At 47.1% G+C, this 19,614-nt stretch overlaps 1 protein-coding gene across 1 annotated transcript; it reads right to left on the minus strand.

Moving 5' to 3' along the window:
- Positions 1-10,474: 10,474 nt before the first annotated feature.
- Positions 10,475-14,260, minus strand: LOC144170143 (uncharacterized). The gene is made up of 2 exons (XM_077699750.1): positions 14,011-14,260; positions 10,475-11,959 (listed from the first exon to the last, which is right to left on the minus strand). Exons 1-2 carry the CDS (start codon positions 14,020-14,022, stop codon positions 11,105-11,107), a joined length of 867 nt encoding a protein of 288 aa, XP_077555876.1. The 5' UTR covers positions 14,023-14,260; the 3' UTR covers positions 10,475-11,104.
- Positions 14,261-19,614: the final 5,354 nt, after the last annotated feature.

Here is a 19,614-nt window from a genome sequence, read left to right on the forward strand (position 1 = left end):
GTGAAAATCTGAAGCCCTCCCCGCCTCAACGTGACATTCCCCTTCCCCAAGCGTGCCTCCAGGAAGCTATTGAAGGGATTCAGTCATACGTGGACACTTCCTTCATTCCTCGCGCGTGAGCTGGGCTGGGCTGGCGTGTTCTCTCTGGATGCTCTGCTTTTTTGCCGGCATTTTGGCGTCGCTGTTTCTTTCCACGGCGGCGTTGCCTCGAATGCATAATATAGCAGACACAGACCAAACCTGGCACTTTTGATGCGCCTCTCTTCCGCACTATTTCCACAAGGAGCGAATACTTAAGACTCGCGAATTTTCACCTGTTTCGGGGTCAACAGCTGACGCCTAATGATGAACTAAGGTTAGACACATTCAGAGAGCAGGAAAATCAAATCAGGGGTAGGTCTTAATTGCAATTATCATGAAACTGCGACCACGTTTTTTTTTTCAATTTTTGTTGGGGTCAACAAAAACATATTTGGACATTGCTTGAAGCAAGAAGTGGAGAAATCACTCATGTAAATAAATTGTACTCTTCATTATGACAGACATCTCTTAAGCATTTAATAATATTTGCTATACGGGGTACCAAAACCAAGAGGCCATAGCAAGGTCCGCACGTGGGGTAACTACGGATTATTCTTCATTTGAAGTTTATAAACATAAAAAAAGGAAATGGAGTAATATTCTGCTTCCTGTAAAGTAATACTATGTGAATTTGTAGGAATATTTAATGAGGGAGCACAATTCATGCGCCAGTTTTTAATTTTGCTCTGAGGTGTTTTAGTTTGCACAAAACTTGCGTCACCTTGTTGCATATTCGGAGCACGCAGCGTAAGTTGCAGCACGTGCTATGAATAGGTACACCAAAGGCCACTTTACGGCATGAGGATGAGAATAATTTTTTCATGAACGTTTGCTAACTTAATTTAAGGTCTATTTCTCTTTATCTTGCTTCATAGAAATTGAACAGGAAATCTCTCAGAAAATTGTCAGGGTGGCGTTGTATACTTTATTAAGCGACAGTTAATGACACAACGTTATTTAAACAGCAACTCTACGCATTTGTTCTGCTAGTCAAAGTAATCGGCAGGAACGCACACTTTTAAAAGACGATAGTGCCCAGAAAAAAACATGGAATAGAAGACTTAATTAAGCTTGCTGCTTGTATTGTATTCATACAATACAAGCTGCATAGTATGCTCCATAAAAGTTAACGCACAACCGACAACACAAGAGAGACAGACGAGACTGGCGCTGTCTGTCTTGAGTTGTCTGTTCTGCGCTAACTTTAATGCAAAAACGGATTTAGTTTGTGTTTGCAAGAATGCGATTATAGGTGGTAACGAGGCATTGAACCCACTCTTTCCTTAAACGGACGCTTGGAACTATTATTTATTGTTTTGAAGTCTCCTTCAAGTTTAGTGTAGAGCTACAACAGCGTTTTGCATCTCCGCTGTATGCGATCCGCACAGACGTTCGATATATGAAACACCGAGTCGCACCTCTCAAATGGGTCCCTTTACAGCAATCCTCTTGCCTCGCAACATTTTCTGAACCCCCGGTGAAGCCGAGTCACATCATGACGTTGTGACTGAACCATTCAGTTGCTCCGTCGCGAATTGCGGCATGTGGATAAAAGGTACTTTATTTAGGTTATGAAATAACGAGCGAAAAAGAGCGAAAGCGCTGATCCATGGAAATGTTTCTGTCAGCACTCTATTCCATTTTCCCAATGTTTTTCCGTCTTTTAGATGGAATGCTTTCTGAACCAAAAGTAAACCCCACCACCAGGAGCCAAAATAGTATTTTCGTAGCCCTAATTCATTTGTTGGCCTAAACCTAAGTTATCTGTTAAGATAACTCCAATACACACGCTTCGTAATCATAACTGCAAATACGGAACAGGACTTCCCGGTAAGGTCCATTCATCATCCCACTATTTACCCCTCGTCATCGCCCGTTAGATGCACTAGTAATGTCGATAGGAAGTACACTGACGACCTAGTCCTGACAAAAATCCTGAACGGAAAAGTAGTCGGGACACTACAGCCTGCTTGCCCGATTTCCATACCAAAGCAGTATGGGAACTGGTGAATCGGCCTTGAGCCTCTTACGGCAGCTGTAATATTCCCTAGCCAATCGCTCTCAGTGCGTGTTTGGGAATGGTAGCCGGGTATGTTGATGTCGCAACCATATAACAATCGGCGAATCGGCCGTAAGCTTCTGACGGCATCTGTCGTCGTCATTGGCCAATCCCCTGCAGTAGGTTTATGACCAGGCTGAAGGCCCTTCCGAACTCCGTACTCAGAAGCTACGAATTTGTATTGTGGTAGCATGCAGCGAGCTGGTCACAAGTCCACTGCACCAGTAAAGTATCGTCAGAAAAAACCATAATCATTTCGCATTCAAAGCACTCAGGTAGACGTAGGTGTAACACGAAAAGCTGCGGGACGTAGGCAAATGGTTAAGCCATTTGCGCGTTCCTCTATTCGATGCCCGTTCCTGCCCCTGACGGCACTGTCAGTGTCATTGGTCCGATGCCTTCAATGGCTATTGGAGTCCGAAGACCAATGGGAACACTTTACTGATGGGTTACGAATCAGTATTATGATAACTTCATGCAACCAAGCGGACACCAGCCGGACGACGTAGAATTATAGAATCAGCGTATAACTTTACCATTCAAAGAACTTGAGCAAAATAAGGGGTACCTGAAAACCTTGTTTCGTGTGGCGGAAGTTTCATAGAAGTGAGAAAGTCAGTCGCTAGGTGCCGAGCATTCGTGAGTTCGGTTCCCATTCGTGACAGAATTTCTTTTTTGGGGGGCACACGTAATTTTGGAGCGATCCGCTGCTAACAACTCCGGGTTTTTCGCCTCATGGGGCAGCTAAAGCTCTAAATATGCCGTTATGTCCATGCATACATGAAAATACCTGGAGTTAAGGAGAAACTGTCGTGTTACATGGACATAACTGAAGTTAAAAAGAAGAACTCATGTTAATAAGCAAACAACATATTATTCCTTATCACAACGCCTTAAGCAGCTGTTTTAAATTTATATTGAATATCAGGCAAGCACGGAAGAGGTTTTAGCGCTATTTTAGTTTACTGTTCACTAGGTTCACAGAATTTTTAGTTAAATCAGTGAGTGAAGGAGTATCTAGGAGCCAGAACTTTTTATAAGAAAGTATTGAAGATCGCTAATTAGTTCTTCCCAAATTAAGATTTTGATCACTTTACTGATACTGAACACGATAATGTCTCTCGGTGATGGCGCTCGATGCCCCCTGCACCCAAAGGACCACCATTTTCTCGACTGGTCGAAGTCCTCTAATATGGAGCTAAATTATACGCAGTACAAAATTAACCCCGTCATTCCAACAGAACTAATGAAAGGAGAGCCAGCCACTGTACTCAGCTAAAAAATTAAGCCTTCGATGCTATGTGCAATTGTATGGGTAAGACTGGTAGGGGTAAACGATGACACCAAACTAGAAGCGGTGGCCAATCGAGGACAGCCATACATGCTTCAGGGATGAAATGCTTCAACTACAATCTCGCTCCACGCTACCATCATAAAACATAACTGCGTAACCAAAACGAAGGAGTCACCAAGTGGTTGGACTTGTTGGTGGAGTTCTTGTGAGCGATTCACAATTGTTCACCGTTGACAACGGGAGAGAGAATGGCCGTGAAAGTATGCTGAAAGAAATGATTTAACCAGCCAAATTGTTCTAAACTAAAACTATAGATATATTTAAACGCAGCCGCTATGACAGCTTGTTCTGTTACGAAAAGAAGCACTTGTGCTCATTAAGATCACTAATACCGGCCCCCTTATTTCGTCAGTGCAGCCCTAGACATTTACGGTGTCGTCCGATCACAGTTGCTCGGCGAAATACTCCAAGCGCTTAACGTTGAACCTTCAGCCAGCTAGCTTACATTAGCCGACACTCCTAAGCGTTTTGCAGATTATCTGTTATATTTCTATTACGATCGCAAGACAGGTGTTCCACTAACATAGCAGTGGAGGCTGGGCCGGTATTGAGCAAGGCTATGGAAACCTGCACAACAAATTCGGCAACAACCCCCACAGAAGCCGGGATTCGAAGTGAGGACCTGCGCAAACCGAAGGGGCCTTGTTTCTTTTTTTTCTGTCAAATTACTAAGCATACATACTCTGAAGACTGCGAACAGAAACCTCTTACAATCACTCAATTCTCTCCAAAATCTCCCCCTCCCTCTTTTCACCAGTCTTCCCACACTGCAACTTAACCCTTACAAGGTATCACCTTGCATTCCCCTGCCCACATAACCTCAACCCCATTAACACTCCATCTCTTCAGCACTGGGAGTCTGCAGTGACCAGTTCGGCACCGGAGCTTCAAGAATCCCTGGTGCAAGGAGCGCTGTATTCGGGGCCGGCTCACGAACTTCCCGACATGGGAGGCTGCCCCCATCCCCGCCCCAATTCCGTTTGGCTCAATTAAGTGTTTATTGGTCCGCCTCCTCCTCGCGAATGCAGAGTATTAAAATTTATCACTCAGCCTTGAATGTCACAAAACGGGAAAAAAATTGGCGATGTATCAGCTGGCTTCGCTGAAAATGTCTTTGAAAGACGATTAATAAGCTGCACCTGCCACGTAACCGCTTCACCTCTCTCGCTCGCCCGCCCCTCTCTTACGCAGTTCCCCTCAAGTCTCGGTCCTCCCGTGATACACACCAGGCAGGTTTGCTAAATTCAATGCAATTTCCCCGCTTTCGCACTGCTTTCGTATTATCTGTTGGGGTAATTTGTAACTATTGGGAGCTACGAGCCCAATACTCCACCGTGAGCCATTTTTGTATCTTTGGTAAAAACATCGTTTTTAACGAATATTTTTGTTTCGCGCAAAAATTACCGCTCCTCTCTTCCCGTCCATTGTTAAATAAAGGAAAACTGCTAATAAGTTATGTATTCATGGTTTGCCTCAGACATCCTTATGTTTTCTTTTTGCGAACAATTTTTACGGTATGCACTGGGTGATTAGATTCAGTAGTTTGGGAATTGTATTGCCTGTATAATCGTCTCCTGCAAGAGATTTTTTTTTTTACTTTTGACCGGGCGGCTGAATCGCTGAACTAGCAGACAGACACAGAGCAAACTTTTCGCTTTTAATTAGCCAAAGAAAGACCATCACCTTTAAAAAATATCTTTTGAAGTTAATCTAGGTCTCCCGATGCAAAAAAGGAGGACATCAATGTGCTACTTGCCCCAGGGCGTTTTGTGGGTTTGCTGGAGGGATGATGGTACTCGGGAACGAAACAAGAAAACCGTTATTCACAGCGGGTGCTTGGTGTGACCTATGTATTGTTTGTTTCCTTCCCTTATTCACTGGTTGTGAAGCCATTAATCTGCCGTTAGACACCAATTAGCTCGGCAACATGTTCCGCTAACGTGAACTTCACTTGCACCGGCCATAACGTAAAGCCTGCGAAGAAGGACAATTTGTGGGCAAGCGCCACGTACGAAAGAGCTTTACACATGTTTCAAAAATTACGTTGTAGAAAATATGGTACTGATTGTGAGCTTACTTTTCTTATTCCAAAAACGCGCGCAAATAAAACCTTGTTAACGTACTTATAGGCGCATAGAGCTCTCAAAAATTTTGTCGTGCACGTATCACTATCGTCTGTTATTAGTAAGGGGTTTTATATGAATCATCTCGACCACCGCTTTTCTTCTTGTAGGTGAAAAAAAACACCATAAGTGTTTGAGGATCCTGCAGCATGATAGGAATGCCGACCGAAGTAACCTAATGCAACGATTTTCTGTGCAACGATTGGCTCGTCGAAGTATATACGCCTCCAAGTATCTGCGTGGCTTTTGTTGGGATTGTTTTAAAGTAGCTTTAAAATGCGTTTGTTCCTTCAGTTGAAAAAAAGCCGCCCAATAGCCGTGATACAGCTCGAGTGGTGCCACTCAAGTGCGCATACAACGCTTAGACTGAGAAACTGGGAAAAATTACGCCCATCTTCCCGCGAGGGAACCCTGGTGTGATGCGACGCATCGGGGGGTTCAATTGGTGTTTCCGTTGGGTTGATTCTCTAAATAGAGTGAAACGTGTTGTGACGCGCAGTCGAACGAGAGCGAGCGCTGACTGAACCGCCGCAGCGCGCTACCCGCTTTATATTCACAGCGCCTGAAGGAGAGGAGACAGCGGAGGAGAGTCGCGCATGCGCGCACTTGCGCGACGGGAGCGGAGCGAAGCGCGCGCACGCAGCTGTTGTTTATGATAATGAGACGCAGTGAGAGTGTTGCGCACAGCTGTCGGAGAGAAGAGCGGAGGAGAGTCGCGCATGCGCAGGTGGCGTGCGGACGCCGCCGACGCCGACGCCGATGCAGGAGGGACATGCCTCAGAGCAAGATATGCGTCGCATCTAAAAATCATGAGCCATTCCATTCTTTGACGGTGGATGACCAGCGAAGCCTTGTAGCCCTCGACCGAGGATGACACAGAATTTAGGTATAACTGTATCGTGGTTTAACTTGGCTAAACCTAGCTTGTCGAACAGTAGCTCGGTTTTTCTGCCGAGAGCGTGCGGCGAACACGCATACAACTGCGCCGCAAGGCAAAACACTCGGCGAAGTCGGCGCTGTCGGCGCCAACACGCAATAAACATGGACGCAACCTGCGCCTCCTTGTATCATTTTATGATTGCATAATCCCTTACTCTTCCCCCTATCCTCCTCTTCTCCCCTCAACTTGGAATGAACCAGGGATTCGATACTTCCCCTGCACAACCGCACGAGGCACAGGCTTGACCTTGGCTGAGCTTGAAAGTCAGATTGACGCTATTACGAATAACCTTTTTTCGGGGTTCGACCTGGAGTAATGAGCTTCATTTAAAATCTATTGAATAACTTTGTAAGTTATCTGACGGCCGTATAGCTGCAAAATTTCTCTGGGGCGTTTGGTAACACCTTAATATGGAGGACCCCTGCAACGCTTTTCTTTCAGGTACTTTCCATGCTTTACATCTGCTTTTCGGGTCATGCAGAGATAAGCGCAAAAATATTTATCAAGATCCGTGCAGAAATGAGAGAGATATTCAATTTTTAAATATAAAAATACGAGCAAATTGACCATTGCTCTATCCTCAAAACCGGGGGACTGCTGCTCGCTTTCAACCCTCCCCGATGACGTTGTATCGCGGGACCAATAAGCGCAGCGAGAAATGCCGCGATTCGGAAGTTTTAAGCCCACGGTTGTCTGACCTGTGAATTCCTTTCTGCGCGTCTTTACAGCTTCGTTGGGCGGCTTCGCGCCAACTGCGAGGATACAACGCCGACATGTAGTAGCGGAGATCATCGAAGTCAGGTGCCCGTTGCTTCATTGATGTGTGTTCCTAGGCTTATTTTTCTGAACTCTACCATGCTCTTCAAGCTATTTTTGATTAACACGGCGGCTGTGCATAACAAGACCTACACAGGATAACGAGACGTAACAGTGTGAAGTGTTCGCGCCGCCTTGGTACTAAGTCTTGACGTGAATTGCACTTGTGGGTTCACAGAAACGCAAAAAAACAGTCGCATTTCCTGGGCAGAAAAAGAACAACATGTGAGATTCTCGGGGTCGAACTACTGACCTTCGAAAGAAAGTCTGGTGTGTTAACCCCTTAGTCATTCCAGCAAGGCAGCGGCGTGCAAGAATTTGGCATACAATACCTGGGCGTCAACGAATATCTATGCGTGTATAGTTATTTGTCGCTTTTTTTCAGAAATTCTGGCAATGATAACGCTCGTTTATCACGAGCCGATCTTGCAGATTAGCCTCGTGATGCTAACACTACAGGAAATTGAGCCAGAGCTCCCTGGTTTAACTCACAAACAGTCATCGCACAGTCGCGATCTCTCCGACGCAGGACAACTTCGTCATGAAAGGAATGCACCACTAGAATCACATTTCTCGCTGGTAGCAGCTTTCCGAAAAAAATAGATTGGTTGAATCTGTTTCATGGCACCCGATTGCTGCTGGAGAAAAAAATTCACGCATCTCCACGAAGTGAATCGTGCCGAGTGGGCGAAGTACTGGGGATCTTTCTTACCGTAAATCACCCGTGACATTGCCCACTCGCGCATATAAATGAGTGATAACGCGTGTGTACAGTATTCCTTGGTCACCACTGACTTTAGAGGCGGGCAGTACTATCTGCCCGATGCTACTATCTGCCCTTAAGTTTAAGAAAAAAAGTGCATTATTAGTGCTAATTTGGTCGATAGAATGACATATACAAAATATCGCAAGCTCAGCCAATCCTATGGTGCGTATACGGTTCTCGCGTTGCGTCGTCATATCCAGAGGCTTCAGGTGTGACTTAGGTATTGCCGCATTTTCTTTTATTTGTATACGTAAAATTTGAATACATTTCTTATTTCGGCACCGATCCTGATAATTCTTTTTGCGTATGGATCTGAACGATACGAAGAACAGACGTAGGGCACAAAAAGTAGCTATAAGAAAAGTGTTGCAGGGGTCCTTTAAGGGATGGGGTTATTGACTACATTCCGAAAGCATTTCATACTGCCAATCTTTCTTGGAAGACAGATAGTGCCCTCTGGTCGCCGCTAACTTGACTGTTCTTTTTTTATCATCAATGTGCTCTATTTAATTCGATTATTCTAAAAATGAGAAGCGTTCTGAGATAAATACAAACGCCACGGCCTTCGATGCATCACCTATCATCTGTTCACGCCCCTTTGTTCTCTGATTCTACGACGTCTGTGTATTCTTTAAGTTCATTGCGGAGCACAAGTTCTGTGCGATAAACTTTATTCCTTAAAAGACCCTGCGCCATCCTTGGTTACGTGACAATATTTCGAAGAAAATTGCAAAAGTGCTGAAGGGTCTCTTTAACGTGAGCTGACATATCAACACAATAACTATTTCATTTTCTTTTCTTTGCCTCCATTGGAAAAATGCCCCTCGCGTATAAGATCGCACCGGTGTCCTTGGGCTCAGCAGCACAACGCCTCAGCCGCCGAACCTACACGGCGATTAAATGGAGCAAACACGATCTACAAGCTGGAGTTTGCGGAAGGGATGGCGCAAAGAGTAACGTCGGCTGCATTGGTCCTCGTATCTGACTTATTATATTGGCAACTTCCGAATGCAGTAAGCAAGATGTGCGGATTAGAGTGGGCAAGGACTTTTTGCTAATAGATAGGCGGACTTTTCAGAAGCTCTGAGGAACTCTAGTGGAGTGTTGCAGACATATTTAGGTATAAAAATGGCATCGCTTGAGGATCGCAAAGAAGGGCAAGAAGGATGTTAAAAACAAAAATATTGAGCATGGGGTCGGGGTCCAGGGTACTAGCAAGTAAATGAACAGCTTCTGTTAACTGCTTTAGCGAGAATCGCACTGACTGTTTGCGATAGGACACTGAAGTGCGAACAATGTTAAAGAAACCCTGGATGAATATAATTAGCAAGGGAAACACCTGTAGCGCAATTTATAGCATCAAGACCTTTAAGCTTATTGAGGCATATTTGAATACTTAGGCTGCCATCAAACTGGACCAATTCTCACGTATTTCTGAGCAATATTCAACATAGGCTTGGTAATTCTCCTATGAGGACCGCTGGTTTTTCACTCCAGCTTTCCGCTTTACCTATATTCGTTCGTTTGAGCTTTTTCCCAGTTACCTTAACTTTCCACTGATCCTTCCAGACTTGCTCTTGTTACGCAAATACCAGCATAGCTCAAAGCAGGCCTGAAGGGGCGTGAGTGAGGATACACTTGTTTTAGCGGCACCCTGTATTTGTATTGTGAGTAACAAAACTAGGTTTGTGCGGCCTAGTATTGTTATGATTGTTTCCTACAATTACTCCTTGTAGTTGAATTGAGTCCTTGATATGCAACCACGAGATCTAAAAATACAATTCCTACTTTACTACGTTAACTATATGTTCAGCGCATACCGGTGCTCAAAATTCGCTCGTAGCTGCAGCGCCCTTCATTTAGCGTCTTAAGAATGTTTTAGTTGCCACGGTTCCCACAAAATCCGCAAAATCCTACAGCTCTGCTTCATGTTCCTAAAAAGCAGCTCTCAAATCTACGAAAATTCATCGAAGCAAATCATGTACAGCGTTGGCAACGATTGATTCACGTCTTTACGTAAACGAAATACACCCTCCTTTTTGTGTTTTATTTATGTGTGCCTTATTGCTAAATTTTCACGTTGGTTTAAACCTTTTTTCGGGATTTCACATAGTCGTTTTTGTTGTAGTTTGTGATAAGGGTTTCATATCTCCGCCTGCAGCCTGTGTAGCTAAAAATTTAAATTTAAGAGAACGCTGAAATGCAAGAGAAACACCCCAAAAGATGAAAAATAAAGCACGTACCTGTTGTAGGCCACGAGATTCCGGTTTACGAGTTTGTGTGGCTTTCCTTAGTAATTATGAAAGGACCACCTGCCTTCAATATCAGCTTTTATTTACAGCATGGCAATATATACACCCTGTTGTAAGTAGCCCTTTATGAGCGTCCTAAAGCATTCAACACAAAGGACTTGTTGAAATGAGTCCAGCTCTTCACGTAACACTTCTATGAAAATGAGTTGAGTATTGTTCTATGTACATTAAAAGCATTTGGTGTCGCAGCCACGTTAAACTTTCCATAAATGCTCCTCTACTTTTCCTGTATTTTCGGCGTATGTATTGCTAAAAGCACCAACGAGCAGCTGAATCCTGCTGAACGAACTGTAATTTATGGCACAGACTTTTCACACAAACACATAAAGCAACACGTAATACCTCGTTACTGTCACAGCGATGAGACGTTGCCGAGCTCAATGCCGGTGGCGGTGTCAAGAAAAATGACTGCTTAGAAAAAATATATCCTTAAATTATTGTGCAAATCCGGCTCAATAGCAGCGCCATGCGAAAAAGCCCCGTGTGAGTATAACCCAGAGTTAAGATGGTCCCGTGAGCTCAATGTATTCCATAAATACCTTTCGACGAGCGGACAAACACACTGCCTGGACGCGACTGGGACAAGACTAGACACACATATTTGCAGCTTGATGAAATCCATGCCTTCCCATCGCCTAAGGCGGTCGCGTCCATCACCAAATGGCGTTTCCTCCCTTGATATGCAGGCCTTCAGGCCCGATGTCCGGCAACAAGCCTCCGGTGACGGGCCCAGAGAGACCGCCCAAGCCAAGCTGGGCGAGTGTATTGGCATTGAGCACAATGGGCGGCAGAATCTCAGGTCCGAGGCCCTTCATCGAGTCCTGCGGGGTGGGCAGCACCAGTTTCTTGTTGTTCTTGGTAGAAGAAGGGAGAGAGTTGAAGGCCTTCAGGTCCTTGAGGAAGAGAATCTTCTCCGGAGGCTGAACGTTCACGTTTGAGTTACCGGTGTTGGTAGTGGGCTGGCTCTTTGCGGAGGACGGGGTGTTGTGGTGGCGCAGCTCCTGGATCAAGTACGTGGGGCCTGCGGAAATGCTGCCGCCTCCAGCAATCGTGTTGGCCAAGCTGGCGGGAAGCGTGGCGGCTAGACCGGCGGCCAGGTTACCGCCTGGGTTTCCGGCGAGGCTGTGGATCTGGAAGGGCGTCACCATGGGATGGACGGGATGAGGAAGGGGCACGGGCCCTTGAAGGAAACCGGGCCCGTGAATCGGGAACATCTGTATGGGCTGGATTGGCTGCATGTGGGGCCCGTACGGTAGGAATGGGTGCATGGGTTGCAAGTACGGGGGCGGAGGAGGAAAAATGGGGCCTCTCGGATACATCGGGTTCACGGGGTACATGGGGTGAATTAAGTGCGGAGGATAACCGTTTGCCGGAACCTGCGCCTGCTGATTCTGCTGTGGATGCTTCTGAGTCGGCAGGTTTTTGAAGAGAACCAGGGCTCGGCTGCCAAGCCGGGGCGTACCAGCTAAGCTAAGGCCAAGCGTTGCACACACCAGAGCTGTTTTCGCCTGCGACAAAAAAAGGTGGGAGGGGGTACATTGAAATATGAATTCTAGATGCACAGTATCTACGAAGAGCAGGAGCAGTAAGGAGTATTTGAGTTTTTTTATTATATATCTTTACTGTAAGAGCACATACTCTTTCAGAAACAATGAAAGGACAACGTGTGACTGGGTTGCATAAAGTACAGCCAAGAATAATACAATAGCTAACCCAGTTTTGAGCCCTACATAAGTGAAAAGGTCACAATGATGTCTTTGTTCCCAGATAGATTTATTGGTGCGTTGGAAAGAAGCCACGTGGTGAGACCGAATGTGAGATTTAGTATTGCATGTTTACTGCCATGTCAAACAGCACGAAAGTAGTTAAGCACTTTAGATTTTCCGTAGAAGATAATGGCGTCCGTCTCTTTTGACGAACGCCTTCCCTGGGATCCTCCCTTGCTTGATTTTTTTATCCTTCCTTTCTTAATTATTTGCAATCCGGACTTGTTATGCATTTGTAAGACAGCATTTACAAGCGGTGGTAAAGTGATAGTTATTCTCATTTTATGGGAACAAATTATGCTTTCTTCCTCAATACCGCTGTGCGCTGTTTCTCTACAGGTAGCTCTACGAGCGAGGACTGATTCCTACCCGTGTAAAGATGCACGACCCATAATGGACTTCCCTCCGTTCAAAATATATGGGTTCAATATATGGTTTCAATTTGGCGGGTCATTCTTGCTCTAGCGAAGGGTTGAGAGACAACGGGATGAGTACAAGACTCAACGTTGATTTGATGTATGTTATTTTAAGAGAATCCTTCAGGACGCCCCAGAGGCCTGACCGTACTCTAACTACGTTGCCTGTGTGTGGGGGTTTTCCCGAAACGTCTACAACTAATGAGCGGCAATCGAAGTGGGTGCTGTCCAAAGCACACAAAATCTGTGGCTGTTACGAAACACCCGCTGCTCCGTGCAGAAATTGGCGCCAAAATATGTAGTCATAAGATGTGTCACTTAGACTGAACAGAACGTGTTGTTTCGTTACTTTATGAAAGGAAACTGTTGCTCTGTAACCGACTAATGCCTAGCCAGTCCACAAGAGGTCAAGTTGAAGACAGTGATTCACTCACTTCACGTGCCTAATATAACGCATTTCGTTTCTTAAACAACACGTGCCGTTTCCCAGTCACGTTGTACGGAACAAATCTTCAATGCTTACGGGGCACATACTCAGTCATGGACAAATGAAATACAAACACAAAAATATGAACCAGAACCCGTAAAATTGAAAAATTCTGTTCGTGGAGGTGTAATGATAACACTGTTGGCATGTTTGGCAAGCCACATTTCCCAACTTTGTTACTGTAATTGGGCGATGCGTCAATTTGACTTGCATGGAAAGAAATCGCGCTATTAGTGCATTCTGTTTCATAATTCGGTGTTCACATTTCATTTGTCCATGACTGTAAATACCTCCCTGTTAAGTCGTAGCAAAAGAGTATTTGGGAGGCCTCGTCTTGTATTGCTGACTTGCTATTCACCTCATTGTCCACAGTAAAACTGACGAACAGACAAGCTTGAATATTCAGAATAGTTAAAAATGAGGCGGCCTTTGTAGTCAGCCTTGTCAGAGTGCCGCCCACGATTGAAAATTGCTAATTGAACCCCTCCCAATGGCTACAACTGCTGCTCCAGTTACTGCCGAGCCACAATCAACAAGGGGAAGCGAAATTCTCATAGAAGGATATGTCCTTGTCTAGGTCATGACTTGGACAAGCCTTCTCGCTCGAATTTCATCCCCTTTGAGACCTGCAGTCATTAATAACTCCGTTGAACTTCTCGAATGCAAACGGCCCTCCTTCGTGTCGAGGTGGAAAGTTTGCACCCTAAAATGTGGTAAGGAAATTCCCCCTGTCACGATTTCCACCAGCTCCACCTGCCGTCGTCAGCGGCGTTCTATCAGCAACTTCACGCCCCTTGGAGTCATCGAAGCGGGCCTGCAGTGCTTGGATGCGCCCAGGTCGCGAACACCACGGCCGCGTGCACGGTGCAGAGTAGGGAAGTGCGACTCACCAAGGCGTGCATGTCTGCGCAGGGTCGGCGAGCAATCCCCTATTCAAGAATCCCACAAGTTCAAATGATGCGCAACGGGACGATCCGGACTGCTTTTATAGCTACCGCTCCCCTCTCTCAGCGCCCAACACACAGATCGGGCGCTGCGTCCGACTTTGTTACACAATTTTTGCTCCTCCTCTCCGACCAACCTCGACCTCCAGTTGCGACGCGGCAACGCACCCCGATCTGTTTCGATTCAAGTTCGTCGTACTTTGACCAAGAAACTGCCGCGAGACGTGTAAAGAATCCCAGCCAGATTGGGCCCTTCTCTGGCGCGTCCCAATGCCGCGCACCCTCGCCTTCTATCTCGTTCATCGCGCTTTATTGTTTGTGCGTCGCGGACGCCCTCCCCCTCCCGCGCATCCCACTCTCCGCTTCATCGGGGCCGCACAATGCGCGCCCCAACGGGCTGCCTCTCCGGGGGCTCTAATCGCGGACCGCTCCAGATACCCTTCCACTTAGCGCGCTTCGCTCCGCAGAAGAATACGAAACCTGGGACGCTCTCACGCGCTCGCTCACGCACGCACACATACTACAGGCGCGCTCGCGGTGCAAGAGAGTCAAAAAGAGAGCAAAAGAGAACGGGCCAGAGTAAAAAGGAAGGAGCGCGTGCAAGCCGGCCGGAGCACGGCTGCACGTACCCCTGCCTGCGCGAAGACTCTCAGTTTTCGGTAGATTCGAGGTCTAGATATGGAGCCGTCTGGAGCACTCCCCCTTGGCTCCCTGCACGCGCGTACCAGGACATGCCTTACGGCACACAGCACATCACATACTGCGGCCAGGTGAGCCGGTCCGCGCGCCCGTTTTCGCTGTCCCTTTTGCGCTTTTTTCTCTTTCTCCCTCGCGGCAGTCGCGCGATCAGTAATTTCTCCTCTAGGGCGTGGGCCCCGCGAAAGCGAGTAGATGCATCATCCTCGCTGAATAAAGTGCCTTCTCGGATTGGCCCACTACTGTAGTTACACAAGCGGTGCGCGCTGTGTTCGGCAGACCAGGCGGCGGCTGTGCCTGCCGAGCGGCTGGCTAATTGCGGCACCCAGCAGCAGCCCGCCGAGCGCGTAACGACGGCGCGCATTCCAAGCCCGCGAGAACGTAGTCTCGTCGCGTGTCGCTACTAGCCAGCCGAAGTGGGTTAATGGATGCCCCGAGATGAGTCCCGCGCCGCTAATAATCGAATCCTTTCGTCCGCACTGCCAATCGCACTGCTCACATCTCCTTGGGTCGATTTATGGCACCATTGATCTCGCGCTCTCAGTTTCTTGCCCAGATTTGGTCCTTCGGTTCCATAACTCTCTCCGGCAGTGGGAGGTTGCTTAACTTGTGGTTTATTTTCTAGAACAGGAAACTTTCCTTTTTATTGAGCCTGGACGACATAGAAAAGCATGAAGCATTACCGCCCAGGACGGTCGCGTATCATTGAACTGGAGAAAAATAAAAGCCGGCTGGCTTTCGCATCTGTCTGAGCAGCACGTTTACGGAATGCTGTAAACATTGCACAGGGTTACTGTGGGCAATGAATACTTTGGCAAAGGGGTGTGTGGAGTTCAATCCTGATACCCACTATAGCGTGTTGCGGGGTATACGCAAAGGAAACCCGCTTATCTTGAGGGATTCAGGGATGTTACATCTAGGGCTCATGAGGAACAGCAGCGCTTCGAGCGGCTCCGCATGTCAACAGGCCAATAAGAAGGGGGTCATCATCCCGCTCGAAACTAAGCTCGTCCTGTGTTCCCTTTCTTCGTCTCGCTTTTTTTGTGTGTGTGTTGCGCTTTCTGAAGGTTTCAAAAATGCGAAACTAAGGGGCTTGAGTATTTGAATTTCTCTCCTCACTGGCGTGTGCCCCGGACTGAAGGACAAGGTCACGAAGGGAGCCGAGGCGCTTATCTCAAGCAAAACGAGAAGCTGGATCCGCTCATGAGGGCATATCACGCTACTACCCAGGCCGATGAAGACTGGTTCAAGGTGCCGGTTCGCCCTGCCACGTGGGTGAGGAAGTACTCTGTGTGCCCCCTATGGACATCCACAGACGTAGGGTTAAACCGGCACGCCTACGTAAGTTCTTTTACAAGTACTCAAGCATTGCAGAAAGATGCCCCTAGACAGAGCGACAAGGCGTCAAATGCTTGCAAGAGTACACTCAGATAGGTGGAACGAAAACTACGACAGATACTACCAATGCCAAAAACTTCTTTTCGCCACCTCAGCGTCCACAGACACCTCCCACTCCATTTGTATTTCCAATCACGTCCTCGCAAAAGACGCAACTTACTCCAAGGACCACCGCACTCTAAGTTGTGCTTTGTCGTCTTTTATGCACACGCAACGCGCATTGTCATCGGCGTCCGCACCTGAACAGGAAGTCAACGGGCGCCAAGCCTTCCGAACGCTTTCTTCGAAGGCGAACGGTACCCACGGGAACGAGAACTCAACACTCCTCCTCGCACGGGTTCCCTCTGCCGTGGGCGGAGCCTAGCGGCGCATCGAGCTCTCCTGCAGCTTGCAGTATTTGTTTACGCGCCGCCAAATATTTCGCCGTTATCGTGCTTTAGCTCGAAGTTGAGGAGTTCAAAAATAGAACAGGGGGTCAGGTTTTTCGTGCCCCTGTTTGATATGCGCCGTTTTGTTTTAGGCCGTGCAGCACGTGGTCAGGTAGCTCGTCTGGCTGAGTCCACCTCTTGCAAATTCACCTCCCTCTTTGTTATTCTTTTCGGTGCACCGCAAGTGAGCGTTGATCTCACCGAACGCGACGCGAAGCTCTCGCTGTTGGTGTCCCATTTACCACAGGCAGCAACTATAGGAAGCCGGCCACGGTGAGAACGCCGCGGTGGCAATACGTATCGGAACGTTGCCCCCGCGCACGTATTTATCGCGGACGTGACACCATTCAAGGCACCGCCGAGAGGCGCTTTATTCTCATTGTATTCATGCCGCTTATTCATTGTTACGGATGAAGAAACTGACCCAGATATTATTGCATTTCGCCGGTGCTGAAATTCGCCTGCCGTTTCATTTGCACATTGGGCCCACATGCGGCTGTACAATGCGAGGTCTATCGCGAAGAGGGTAGCAATTCTGGAGAACGAGTGAGCATCGCGCATAAACAAAAATAATTACTTTGCAAGTTCCCTTTGCCCATTTTTCTGGCGCAGCTATGGCTGCGAACTTGACCAATCGTGGCCACACCCGTTGAAGCTACCAAGGTCAACTGTAACCTATATTGCTGCTTGCTTACAACAAAGGAAACAGCCTGGCATTACAGATCGTCTCCCCCGCCAATAAAGGTTTGTATACACGCCAAGTGGTTATTTTGTCTAGGAAAGTTAGTGAACATTGTACTCCATGGCAAGTTCGTATGGGTTTGGCCTGATTTGTAGGCGCTCTGGTAGTTTGAATTTATCCCACTTTTCCAGGTTTCCCGAGTAGCGTAGGTAGCGTGGTTTCCGCAGAACATATATCTCAACAGGATTTTTGTAGGTGCACTTCAGCGCAATGTTCCTACAGTTTTATAATATGCTTAGCTGCACGAGACGCCAAGAGCAGGCAAATATGTGCTGCTGGCTTCGCTCAGCGTTTTCTCCACGTCGGTGTCCCCTCGAGGGTGCGTAACTGGGCAAGTCGGCGTGTGTTCTTCTGAAAGTATGGTTTTATTCGTACTTAGATAACAGACTTCCTGCAGTGCCCCTAAAGAACGCCTTTCCAGCTGAGAATTCATGCATTGTGGAGAAAACGACCTAAAATGCGCCCTATACAGGTATTAAAAAAAATGGTATCGGACACTCTTACTTTTGTACGTATCAGTCTGCTAGTATTAGCATGGAAAATAGCTTTCCTAACAATGTGATTGGGTGTAGAAGTGAAGCTGACTTTTAAGAGACTCCATGTATAGCCCAGAGACTTCCGGATTTATCCAACAAAACCCACTCTCCGGAATTCTAGCAAATTCTTTTTGGCGTCTTAATCTACATTTCCGCGTGTGGAGTGGCCGCGGGTTCCACACGTAATCATGTACTTTTGACATGCTTATTCCTGTTTATATTTCCGTGGGTTTATCGATACCTTGGCGTCTAGATGACGTGGGAACGGGGACCCTATGGTGTCCATTTATCCACACTGCAACGAATGTAAGCCATTTCTTGATACCTTTTAGCGGAAGATTGGCAAATTAAGAAAGCCCCTTTTTTATGGGATATTGAACGACCTGCTTTGTGCAAGCGTGTGTGTGTGTGTGTGTGTGTGTGTGTGTGTGTGTGTGTGTGTGTGTGTGTGTGTGTGTGTGTGTGTGTGTGTGTGTGCGCTTGCGTTATTGAAGCTTTCTTGTCACTTTTCTCGTGGTGAAGGTGAACGGCAATTCCATGCAGAGGGAAGCAGGGTTCGCGGTCCGCCCTATTCTTAGAGTGTCTCTTTTAAATGCAGAGCATTTCAGTAACTCACGATGTCACCCGCGTTGACGTCCGTAGTCCGCACCGCACCCCTCCCTACTATATAAAAAAAAATACTATCCGGCGCCCGGTTTCGATCCCTCGACCCTGCGGGCGGAACGCGATGTACATGGCGCTCTACCCACTGCGCCACAAAGCCGACACAGAATGGGAGGCTACGAACGCGCCTTATATCCTTGACTCATTCAAATTACTGCTGACGAGCGCTGGAAATTGTGCTGACTGCTGGAAATTGTTATAGTGAAATCGGTCGCTAATATGACCCTATAACTACGCCGCGTTTCATTGACTTGTCTGAGAGGAGCCATCAAGACAAAACACAAGTTTGGTTCATTCAAAAGATGGCCTCGTTAGAATCATACTGACACCAGTTTTAGCGTAAAGTTCGCTCAAATAAGCTATGTAATTAGGAAAAAAGGGAATGGCCATGCGACCCACTCGCTCATTTCCCGCAACGGAACCTATGATGTCATACCAGCCTGCTCTGCGATTGGCGGAGGTCTTCAAAAGCAAACGCAAATTAGGCTGAGCTTATAAGCCTGCAGAACGAGCTGTTTGTGCTTAAATTTAGGGAACATTATTTTTAAAGCAATAAGAATGGTGGGAGAAACAGGGGAAGTTACGAAAGCATATGTAAACACAGGAGTACTGATGAGTACTGCTGTTGGTACTGCGCCCACTATGCTCGGTTTAGCTGCACAGCACTGCGGGGCTTTGGGGTTGTCTCATACGACACTGGCCGATTAACGCAAGCAACAGTGTCTTACGTGGCCATACTTGTCGAGCGGGCACCATGTTTCATGGAAGGATTATTTTCTCCCGGAACAAAAACAAGCCCGGTTGTTTAAATACGGTCAAAAACAAACCAAAAGCAGAAAATTGCTTGGCCCGGTATGGTGGCGCCATCTAGGTTCAGTAACGTAAACAAACGCGTGAATGCCACCTGGCCCTGCGCAATCGGCTGCAGTAGAGTACCTCGATGCCAGCACCGCCGTACAGGGTGGAACACCCTTTGAATGGTCCCGTGCCGCTGCAATTGGGTCAACGTGCTCAACGCGTTGTTCTTTTCGTTTCCCACGAAACCCAGCAACACGAAGTAGATAAGATGATGCAAACTTGGCCAGTA

The sequence above is a fragment of the Haemaphysalis longicornis genome, unplaced genomic scaffold (genome assembly GCF_048455015.1).
Source record: "Haemaphysalis longicornis isolate Haplotype H1 unplaced genomic scaffold, Haemaphysalis longicornis Haplotype H1 scaffold_1, whole genome shotgun sequence".
In the NCBI taxonomy this organism is placed as follows: Eukaryota; Metazoa; Arthropoda; class Arachnida; order Ixodida; family Ixodidae; genus Haemaphysalis; species Haemaphysalis longicornis.